The sequence below is a fragment of the Ambystoma mexicanum genome, chromosome 7q (genome assembly GCF_040938575.1).
Source record: "Ambystoma mexicanum isolate Mex_15411 chromosome 7q, UKY_AmexF1_1, whole genome shotgun sequence".
Classification (NCBI taxonomy): Eukaryota; Metazoa; Chordata; class Amphibia; order Caudata; family Ambystomatidae; genus Ambystoma; species Ambystoma mexicanum.
In genome coordinates, this window is record NC_090941.1 from 559394060 (window position 1) to 559405916 (window position 11857).

The following is an 11857-nucleotide window of genomic DNA, read 5'->3' on the forward strand; positions in this document are numbered from 1 at the left end:
GAGACCCTGGTTTGAGTGGAGGCTGCAGTATTGAAAGATAAAAGCGCACCCTGCTATTGGGAAGTGAGTTGCGAGGCACCCCGAGGGCCACAGACGCCGCAGCAAAGGAGCCAAGTGGTAGGGCACACAACGCTTCTTGTCCCTGCTACCGGTGCCGGACCTACTGACACCCACCTACGCCAGAGGAGAAAGGCAGAGATTTCACATCTGGGTGCCACAATGGCATAGACTCCAGGGATTGGGAAATAAAGGTGACAAGGAGGCAGCCTCAAGGCGGGACAGCAAAAAGTCACAAGCAAAAGGCGGAACCCGCTGTGGAGCCATAGGACTGAGGCAATTGGGGGTGGAGGGTTTGACGTAGAAAAAAAGAAGAAAAAAGGGGGGCCTTCACTGATTGAAACAGAGGATTGATCTTAAGGCAATGCATTTGGGAAAGCAGGGGGGGAATCAAGGAAGCCACCTGAGGGAAGGATGCTGATGGAGGTGGACATATCCCAAGGAGGACTCGGGGCACATTCTAGCAGAAATCAAGACCCTCAGGGGGATCTACAGGCCTCACTGGTGGACCTAATGAGCAGAGTGGTCCCCATCGAAAGCAAGGTGGAGAGTCTGAAAAAATCACCAGCTCAACGCAGACCTGGTGGAGATGCGTCTGAACGCAAGGATGACAAAACTAGAGTTGATGCTAAAGATGGACGATTTAGAAAATAGAGTGAGGAGAACCAACGTCCAGAGACTGGGTCACAGAGAAATGGCAGGAGAGACCCCGAGGGAAGTCGGGGAGAAGGTGCAGACTCTTGTCCACCATCTTTTTGCAGCTGAAGGAGGCAAAGTGGCGCAACTAGAGAGAGCGCACAGAGGTGGAAGATCCTATGGAAATGGCCCTTGCTCTATCATAGCCACATTTCTGAGGTACAAGGATAAGATGGAGGTGCTGACCAGGGCAAGGCAGAGTAAAGAATTGGACTTTGAAGGATCAAAGGTGGCAATATATCAAGACTTGTCTAACCTCACATTCTCCATGAGACGGGACTGCAGACCCCTCACAAAATGATTACAAGAGAAAGGAATCAGATATAGAATGGGATACCCGTTCTTATTACAGTGCGAAGTGGATGCAGTGGATTACCGCATAACCTCCGCAGATGAGGTGGAACAGGCCCTGTGCCACCTCACCTCAGACATGGAAGTCGAATTAAAGGACGCGGAAGGGCCAGCTACGAATAGGAAAAGACAACTACCGGCCCGGGCCCACAGAGGAGAAAGAGAGGACAGACGGGGAGAAAATATATACACTTGCATAGCCCATCACCGCGCAGGACCCCCATGACACCGAAGCAGCTTCAGGATGGCAGTGGCCCCGAAGGTACTGGCTAACGGCTGCGTAGACTGGGGTGTGCCTAGGTGGGCTGGAAAGGTACTATGAAACAGTGCTGCAGGGTGGAGATTCGCTCCACTCCAAGGTGGCCCTCTGCAGCGAAGAGCCTGTCTCAGCAAAGTTTTCATCACTTAGCTGTTTATCGTAACAGTTCGTTATAATGTTTATTGGGGTGTTTAACGGGGTTGATCCTCAGTGTAGAATGTGTCCGTCATTATAATAGTCAGCTCTTTAACAGACTGAATGGGAGGAGGTCAGAGTCAATGGAGGATGAAGGAGTGGAAAGGCAAATAGCTGGGATGAGAGAAAATGGGTCCAAATGCAGGGGGCAGGAGTCTTGTCAAAAGAAAGGACTGAATTCACCAACGAAGAGAATCCTAGTGGCAAGGGAATTTCGTAGTACATCCCTGGACGTACTATTCTTGCAAGAAACATGGCACAGTAATAGGACAGGTCCACTGGGCCTCTGGGCCGGTAAAACGGGGTGGGGTGGGGATGATCCTCCATAAGCAATGCCGACTGCAGGGGTGTGTTAGTGACTACATTTATGGAAGGACGGCTGCTTGTGGTGCAGGGTCCTCTGGAGGGGCGCGGGTAGTGTTGGCCACAGTTTATGCACCTAAGCAGGGGCAGGCAGGATTTATACTGAAAGCACTAGACACCATACAAGCGCTGGCAGTGGGTTGTATATCATTGGAGGGGACTTCAACTCTTGGGAGAACGAAGTATTGGACAGGAAAGCAACAGGAGAGGTTGGGAACCCTGGAAAGATAGAAAGACTTGGGCATCTGGGGCGGGCAATAAAGGTACATGGCTTGGTGGATGTGTGGAGGTTAAAACACCCAGGAGAGAGGGGATACAGCTTCTTCTCTGCATCGCATACACCAGGATAGATCACTTGCTAATGAATAGAGACCAGGGCGATGGAATAACGGGCTCGGACATTAGACCAGTGGGGTGGACTGATCATGATATGGTCCGTATGTCGTTAGACATAGACGGGATCCTCAGGCCGGATAGCAGCTGGCGATGCAATGAGCTCTTCTGGAAAGACCCTATATTTGCGGACCAGTTTACCAAAGAAATCGCAGAGTATTTTGAAATAAACGACAATGGGGAGGTTGACATGAACAGGGTATGGGACTCTGGGAAGGCCACCTGGAGGGGGCTCCTGATCAGGGAACTTGCACGAAAGAAACTGGAAAGGCAGCTTCAAGAGGAAAAAATACGAAAGAAAATAATAGAGGGAGAGGTAAGGATGCATGCCAAGGGTGAAGGCATGGAAGAGACGCAGGAGGCATTACAGGCAAAGAGGGCAGAACTGAAAGAATTACAAGTAGGGAAAACCCTGTGTAAGTTAAGGTACCTTAAACAGAAGTTTTACGAAAATGGGGATAAAGCGGACGCACTCTTTGCAGCAAGGCTCCGAGCACAGAAGGCAGAAAGATTGGTGACAACCCTGGAAGACCCGAGCGGTAGCCCCAGAAATACAGTGGTAGGAATAGCAGAAGGCTTTGTACAGTATTATGAGGTACTCTACGAGTCAGAATGCACTGAAGCAATAATAGAAGTAGAAGAGTATCTAAGGGGAGTTCATATGATCCAGCTTACGGAACCGGAGATAGAACATCCAGAGGGCCCAATTACCACAGAAGAAGTGCAAGAGGCGATTACTCGCCTCCTGAACGGGAAAGCCCCAGGGGAAAATGGCTATACCATAGGATTCTACAAGAGTTTTGCAGGGGTACTCCTGAGCCATATAGTAAAGCTCTATAATAACATACTACAGACAGGAAGGCCCCAGAAACCTTTAGCAGGGCATTGATCATGGTGATACCTACAGAAGGGAGGAAGCCAGCCCACTGCCCCTCCTACCGGCCCATCTCATTAATAAATGAGGATGAAAAGATCTTCACATGCATATTGACCACCCGACTCGAAGAGAAAATGCAGCGCCTAATACACCCAGATCAAATGGGATTTATAGTAGTTTTCTAACCTTGAGGAACTTTTTTGAGATATCATAGGCCTGTACCTTCGTGACCAAATCGGGGTTACTTGGTGATTATTAGCCTTTTTAGGGTTTTAGTCTTTTGTGGTTGGTTCTTTGTCGCATGAGTGTAGGTCACTATGGAGACACTGAGTTCCTCTACTCCGTTTGTAAACTGTAGGAAAAGTGAAACTGTGCCTGCACTTATTTGCGCCAAGATAAATTACTGGTGTATTTCCTTTTGCTATGAATGATAAATCCAAAAGTTCTGTTGTATTTGATAAAGTTTTTTATTTTGAATTTTCAGCCCCTCTTGGATGGCACGTGTTTCGGCGTACAACCTGCGCCTTTTTCAAATCCGGGCCTTTAATGTGTCATTACGGTTCATACAAAGAATAATGTTCTTGTTGTAAATGAAGTACTTTTAGTCTTGGGCTCAATCCCACCTGAAAATTCTGATGCTCGCACTACAAGCGTCGGGTTTTTTGGCCTGCCTTCTGGGATGATATCAAAGGTCTTGTGTACTTTTGGGAGAAAGTATATAGTCGGAATTACTGGTTTGGTGACATAGAGATGTGATTTTTCTTCATCTGAAATTAATCCTTGTTGGTGCCATCCATCTATTTGACCTTTCAATTCTTGTAATATCCCCAAAGTTGGATTAGTTAACAGTTTCTCATACCAGTTTGGTGTCTCTAGATGGTTGTTAGCCATCTTGATGTAGTCTTCATGGTTCATTATGATGATATTTCCACCCTTGTCTGCTTCCTTAATAACCAAATCTTTGTTCAGTTGTAGATTTAGTAATGCTGTTCTTTCCTGATGGGTCAAGATGTTGGGCAGCTTCCTACTTCTTTGTTTTGATTTTGTTGTCAATTGGTATAAATCGTGTGTTACCGATTTGTAAAAGGCATCCACCATGTTGTCAGGGGACAGTTGTGGTAGGAATTTTGATTTGGGTTTGAGTTCCTTATTGGTTAAAGTTGCTGGTTGTATCTCTAGCTCCTGCATTGTTTGATGTATTGGATAGTCATTAGCTTCCAGCAGGGATCTCAGTAGATGGATGTTGCCAAGTTCTTCAATGGTTATGTCACTTTTGTTCCTTCTTTCTGGTGTTGGTTTCTGTTTGTCTTTTGCGTTGCAAAAAACTTTTTCAGTTTTAGTTTTCGAACAAATTTAAAGAGATCTATGTGTACGTCAATAGGTTCAAAAAAAGTTGTTGGGGCAAATGATAAACCTTTGTTGAGTAAGCTGATTTCATCTTTGGTTAGAGATTGGCTTGATATATTCATCACTAGATCGTTTATTTCTTTGTTTTCGCTGCTTCTCGTGCTGCTGCTCGTGTTAGTCGCTGATAAGCGTCTGGACCGTCTGGGTTTCTTAGATCCTCTCCTGCCTCTGCTCCGACTGTATTCTGTGAGGTGTCTGGTTCCTTGTTCATCTGAAAACGGACCTGTTTAGTCGGAATGTTCCTATTTCCCCTTTTAAAGCATCTAATTTGGTTCAGGAAACCATGGCCTTTTGGCTTACTTGTCCCCTGCACTGCATCCAAATTTCCTTCAGATTCATCTTCTGCTTCCGAGCTTGCTGGTGAGGTGTTGGGTGTGCTCTCTCTTGAAACTTGTTTAGTGAGTTTATTATATTTCTCCTGAAACGTGTACACCTTATCATCTTGGTAGTCTCTGTCATCACGATAGAATTTCCTGAGTTTCCTTAATTTTATGTCATCTTGGTATTCTTTGAGGATTTCATACATTTTCTGAAAATTCTTTTCCTTTGTAACATCAAGAGCTTTTGCTTCCTTGATTTCTTGCTTGATATTATCTGTTTGTTCTGTTGTCCTTTTGTGTTCTCTTTGCGCATGTTCAATTAGCATTCCCAACATTTGTTTTGAGCATTGGTTGAGGTTTGATTCCCAGTTGTCTGCTAAATCTTTGTCCTCATCTTTGTTAAAGTCTGGGAAAATAAGAATGCAAAGTCCTCTTGGTATTTGTTCATTGGATAGGTAATTCTTCAAAGAGATTATCTCCCAATACTTCTCTACGAGAGGCCCTTTCCAGTTTCACAAATTTGTATCTAAGTTCCTCTCTTTTCGGGGTGCTTGAACTGAAAGCATGGGTATTGTTACCTCTGGGAGAGAATAAGTTGTTGGCTTCTTCCTCTCTATTTCCAAGTATTTAGCCATTCTTATTGGTTATTCTAGGAGTGGTCTGCGTGGTACTTGATATCTATAGTGAACAGTTTTCTAACATTGAGGAACTTTTTTGAGATATCATAGGCCTGACGGTCCAGATGCTTATCGGCGACTAACACGAGCAGCAGCACGAGGAGCAGCGAAAACAAAGAAATAAACGATCTAGTGATGAATATATCAAGCCAATCTCTAACCAAAGATGAAATCAGTGTACTTAACAATGGTTTATCATTTGCCCCAACAACTTTTTTTGAACCTATTGACGTACACATAGATCTCTTTAAATTTGTTCGAAAACTAAAACTGAAAAAGGTTTTTGCAACGCATGTAGACAAACAGAAACCAACACCAGAAAGAAGGAACAAAAGTGACATAACCATTGAAGAACTTGGCAACGTCCATCTACTGAGATCCCTGCGGGAAGCTAACGACTATCCAATACATCAAACAATTCAGGAGCTAGAGATACAACCAGCAACTTTAACCAATAAGGAACTCAAACCCAAATCAAAATTCCTACTACAACTGTCCCCTGACAACATGGTGGATGCCTTTTACAAATCGGTAACACACGATTTATACCAATTGACAACAAAATCAAAACAAAGAAGTAGGAAGCTGCCCAACAATTTGACCCATCAGGAAAGAACAGCAATACTAAATCTACAACGAACAAAGATCTGGTTATTAAGGAAGCAGACAAGGGTGGAAATATCATCATAATGAACCATGAAGACTACATCAAGATGGCTAACAACCATCTAGAGACACCAAACTAGTATGAGAAACTGTTAACTAATCCAACTTTGGGGATATTACAAGAATTGAAAGGTCAAATAGATGGATGGCACCAACAAGGATTAATTTCAGATGAAGAAAAATCACATCTCTATGTCACCAAACCAGTAATTCCGACTATATACTTTCTCCCAAAAGTACACAAGACCTTTGATATCATCCCAGAAGGCAGGCCAATAAACCCAATGCTTGTTGCGCGAGCATCAGAATTTTCAGGTGGGATTGAGCCCAAGACTAAAAGTGCTTCATTTACAACAAGAACATTATTCTTTGTATGAACCGTAATGACACATTAAAGGCCCGGATTTGAAAAAGGCGCAGGTTGTACGCCGAAACACGTGCCATCCAAGAGGGGCTGAAAATTCAAAATAAAAAACTTTATCAAATACAACAGAACTTTTGGATTTGTCATTCATAGCAAAAGGAAATACACCAGTAATTTATCTTGGCGCAAATAAGTGCAGGCACAGTTGCAACTTTTCCTGGGATTTATAGTAGGTAGGCAGGGCCCAGACGCGATACGGAAGACTCTGGATCTCATGGAGCATTTCTCCGTGGAACAGGGTGACTACGCATTGCTAAATTGAGATGCCGAAAAAACCTTCGACCGAGAGGAATATGCTTTTTAATTCACTATGCTGCAGAATGTATGATTTGGGGATAGAATGTGTCGGGCCATTGGAGTAATCTATGCTGAGCTCACAGCATGGATAGTGGTGAATGGGAAAATGTCCAGGGCTATTGGCCACAGCAGAGGTACTAGACAGGGATGCCCGCTGTCACCCCTGCTATTTGCGTTAACAATGGAGCCTCTAGGCATGAAGGTGAGGGAAGGGGGCCGGATAAGCAGTATCAGGATGGGGGAGGAGAGTTATAAAATAAGCATGCATGCCGATAATGTCCTGCGGTACGTCTCAGATGTAGGTGCAGCAGTCCGCAGTTCCCTCCGGATACTGGAGGACTACCGGCGGCTATCGGGATACCGAGTTAATGTGAACAAGTTGGTTCGCCTCCCCCATGGGAGGGGAAGCAGTTGAGAAAAGTGGGGAATGGGGTAACGTGGGGATTCCAATAGAAGATGAATGCATAAAGTAATTAGGGGTAAGAATACCCAAGGACCTGGATAAACTATATGAAGTTAACTCCCCCCCCCGTTGTTGCGTATGCTCTTTGGGGATCTAGAAGCATTGTCAAAACGTACAATATCTTGGTTTTGCAGACTGAATGCCGTGAAGATAACGTTGCTCCACGAGTTATGTATCTGTACCAGGTATTGCCAATTGAGATGCCTGACATCCATTTTGCAGAACTAAAGAAGAGAATCTGTGAATGTATATGGCAAGGGGAGAAGCAGAGGGTGTTGTGCAGAGTGCTGGTACAATCAAAGGAGAGGGGCGGAGTAGGGCTCCCCGATATGCATACTTATTATAGAGCAGCCCAATTTAGAGCCCTGAACCCCCACCTCAGGATGGACTAACAGAAACAGTGGGTAAAAATCGAAAACTACCTACGGAGACCGGTCACACTAGGGGAATGGCTTTGGGCGCCACAGAAGGCGATCCCGGGAAATGTAAAAGCACACTGTATTTTGGGACCACTGTGGGCACTGTAGCGGGTCAAGAAGGAAATGATCGGAGTTACGACCTGGCTGTCCCCATTGAGTCACAAAAGGGCCCCCCGATACAGGATCATATCCCGAATCATGCCAGATTCCAAGACAGATTTGAGGCAGGATTGGAGAGGGTGGGCCAAGTGGTCAAGGGGGAGAATTGGCGGAGGTGGTGGAACTAAAGGAGAGTATGGGCATAGGTAAAATCTCAGTATTAAAATACTCGCAACTCAAGAGAGTATTAATGTCCGGGATATGGAAGGAAGAGCTGCACAGGCAATTGACAGACATGGAAATGGTGCAGAGCACGGCGAGGGGAACGAAGGGACTAATATCAAAATTGTATCAGACCCTACTAACTGCACAGCGAGGGGAGATAGAAGTATATAAAAAGAGATGGGAGAAGAATATGGGAGCAGAGTTGGATGCAGGTCAGTGGAGAATGTTATGAGAAACCGCACATCGAACATCGAATTTCCTGTCAGTACAAGCTACAATGCATCAAGCTACTGTACAGATGGCAGTGGGACCCAGTAAAGTTATCTAAGATTTTTCCAGTGGTGGACCCCCGCTGCTGGAGAAAATGCGGCCAAAAGGCAGATTATTGGCATACGTGGTCGGCATGTGGGGAAGTACAAAAGTTCTGGAAAGAAGTCCTGGGATGGATAAAAGCCCTGGATGGAGTGGAAAGAAGTCTAGACCCCATGTTGGTGTTTTTTGGAATGGAAGTGGTAGAGGGGGAATGGACGAAATTGCCCCACATGCCCCACTATTTGCTGTTGGCAGCAAGGGCATGTTTGGCAGGGGGATGGAAGAGGGAGATCCTTCCCGGTGAGCAACAATGGGCCTTGAAGGCCAGGGATGTATATATGATGGAGCACCTAACCGGGCAACTACATGGCCCGGCCCCCTCGAGGGAAAAGGAATGGTCTGTCTTCCTGAAGAAGTATGACCTGGAGAGGACACAGTTGGGTGAAGGCAATGTACAAATTGAGAATCTTGACTGATCCAGTGGCTATGAACAGGGCACATTAGATATTTAGGTTGGCAATGGGAAAAGTGAAGGGAGGAACAACCCACAAAAGGTACAGGAGAATTTGAAAGGTAATACTGAACCCCAGACCAGACCCTGAAAAAAACCCATAATAAACATAAGAGAGAAAGACTTTCACCGCACGGCGAAGAAAATGGGATGGTGGAGCTCGCAATGTGGACTTTAAGGGACACGAGGTTTGGCTATCCAGAGGGGAAGTCGGGGAAGGTGCAGGTGGGGTGTTCATTTGGGGTTGAGGAGGGAAAACATTTCAAAAGTGCAGATGGACACGATGTATGGAGTAAGTAATGGTTGTGTTTGACTTTATTGTGTTATATCTGCTAATAAAAATGAAATTTAAAAAAAAATAAAAATGGTCATTGAAACATCAATAGCCTAAAAGGTCCAACCTGGTCTGGATCCATACGTATCTGTATAATTTCAACTTAACCTTGTTGGGGTTGGTACAATGATCCTCACACGAGGACTCAATCCTTAACAAAAGATCAGTATAGGATTGAGCCCACTTCTCCAGGACCCTACAGGTACACTTTCCCAACATTTCATTTAGATTCACGTACAATGAGGCAGGTGGAGGAGTGAAGGACTATACAAACTGGTTGGCTTGAGTGGTTGAAATCATTGTCCCTTTTTGATTACGCTACAGTTTGAGGGCACACGGTTTTCTCCTAATGAAGGATTTATATAATATGAACCACATTATGGGGGCATCATTTGATTTTGTCTGCCCACGATATCAATGTTTAAAATGTAAAGAAGAATAAGAATCAAAATTGCATGACGCTCTTGTAACTTGGTGTGAACTAAATGAAGGAGTCAATCTACACTGAGAACATTCATATTTCAGAGGAGTGCACCACGTGCTCGGTAAACACCCCAGCCCAGATCACAGTATTTTTAGGGAATAGGCCAATTTGACCAAAAATATATTACGGTATGGCCTAGTTGACTGAATTTAGGCTGTACGAAATGTTCGTACACCCAAACATTCGGACAACTAGTTCATACGGTTCCATTATAGCAAACAAGGGGAACAGGGGTTGAGGGAGTGCCACCCGATCCGCTTGCTCTCTATGATCCCCTTGCTCATATAATGGAAACGGGGGCTGCATGGGTGTCCTCCGCTTATGGCACATTGAAAAAACAGAGAAAGAGACCCTGTGCCGTCACTTACGACTGAATCGAGTTTTCTCTGAGAAGAACATCTGTTTATTTCATCTGTCCTGGTATTTCTTTTTACATATATATTAATTTCCACTCTGCCACAGTCATGAAAATACATTGTAATGGCACTGCATTCCACGCGATCAAATTGTATGCACGGACATTTATCCTTTGGTCATTTCCGTTGCGGTCAATGTCGTAGCAGTAAAATCATACATATCCATTTTTAGCACTAACTGCTCAGATGTCTACAGATTCGCTCCACTGTAAAGCAATACCTGCAAATAATGAACAATTTGACCTTAGTATAAGTGAAATATTTTGTACCCACAGAATTTTCCCGCACCTTATGCCAGTTGATGACACAAAATCTACACCACTTTCTTGGTATAAAGACATCACCTACTGAATTCAACGTCTACAAACCAAACCAAACACATGTCTGTCTGCCAGGTTTATTTGGAACACTGTCATTCCCAGGGCCTATCTGATTTCAGTCTTCCTCCTCAGGGAGGGAAAGCAGCACCCAGAGAGGAAGCATCCCCTAGATGGGTCTCTATTGGTCTCTATGAAAACATGGCTACCATTTTTTAAAATGTGTAAGGTTGACAGACTACATACCAGTGAGGATCCCTTTGGTGGCACTGAAGGGGGTGGCTTTTTACCTCCCCTGGATGACTTTGTGGAAACAGGAGAACTCTCTGGAGAGGAATTCAGGGACTTCAAGTTGTGAAGGTTGGTGAGATATTTTTTCCGGAGTGCTAGGAGGTCTTGCAGGTACTGCAAGCAGTCCTGAGTCTTCGAGAACATCCACGCCCTGTCCTCCTCCTTGTATGGGTAGCAGCCAGACAACTCCATGCTGGTGGTGCTTTTGTATTTTTTCAGGGATTCTGTGCACTTCTGGTGCCGCTCCCCCACCACGTACATGGAAGTACTGCGGACCAAGCGCACGGCGGGGTTGGAACCATCGTAGCAAGCGCTGCCATCTGCCAAATTCCTACTGGCAGAATTGGGGTGAAAAACAGAGTGGAGTTTTCTAAACATCCTTTGCCTCTTGAATCACACGTTGCTCCTTTTTGTCTTCTTGCGGTAATTGCAAAATATTTTATCTTCAGCTCTCACCTAAACATACACTGAAAATGACCTTGAAGGTTCCCAGAAACAGAGTGGAAACTGTTAACAGGTATGCCGCTCTTTGACCTTTTCAAGCCAAATTGTTTCTGCTGAAGACCTGAAAATTGTCCAACATTTTACACCAACAACGTCGAAACCATTTGGTTGTCGACTCCCTCGTAAAACGATGCAATAGTTCACACCAGACAGTGACGGTACTTCAGACAGTTTCCATTAGCTGTTTCTGTATGGTGATCTTCCATCGACATCAAGGTTTTCTTGGCGCTTCTTGCTTTGTTACCTCTTTATGTCAGCCGGTGCCTCTCCCAGCATGGGGTTGGCCTACATCTGGAGAACCTCAGAAGCTGCAGTGTGTCAGCCGACAAGGCAACCAGGGCCAGGTGAGCCGGTTGGGGTTCGCTTGTCGCGAGAAACCGAGCCATGAAATGAAGGTGAAAGACGGTCCGTGTGACGCAGCAGTGCAAAGCGAAGACCCATGTGTGGCGCACTCTGTGTGAGACTGGCAGAGGCTTTTCAGGGTTGCGCGCGCCACAGTA

General features: G+C 45.1%; 1 protein-coding gene across 1 annotated transcript in view; it reads right to left on the minus strand.

Annotated features, from left to right (window-relative positions):
• Positions 1-11231, minus strand: part of C7QH13orf42 (chromosome 7q C13orf42 homolog) — a 333157-nt gene extending 321926 nt beyond the window's left edge. Inside the window, exon 1 of the mRNA XM_069640348.1 lies at positions 10853-11231. Coding sequence (XP_069496449.1) covers positions 10853-11231 — 379 coding nt within the window. The remainder of the gene's footprint in view (positions 1-10852) is intronic.
• Between the last annotated feature and the right edge of the window lie 626 nt (positions 11232-11857).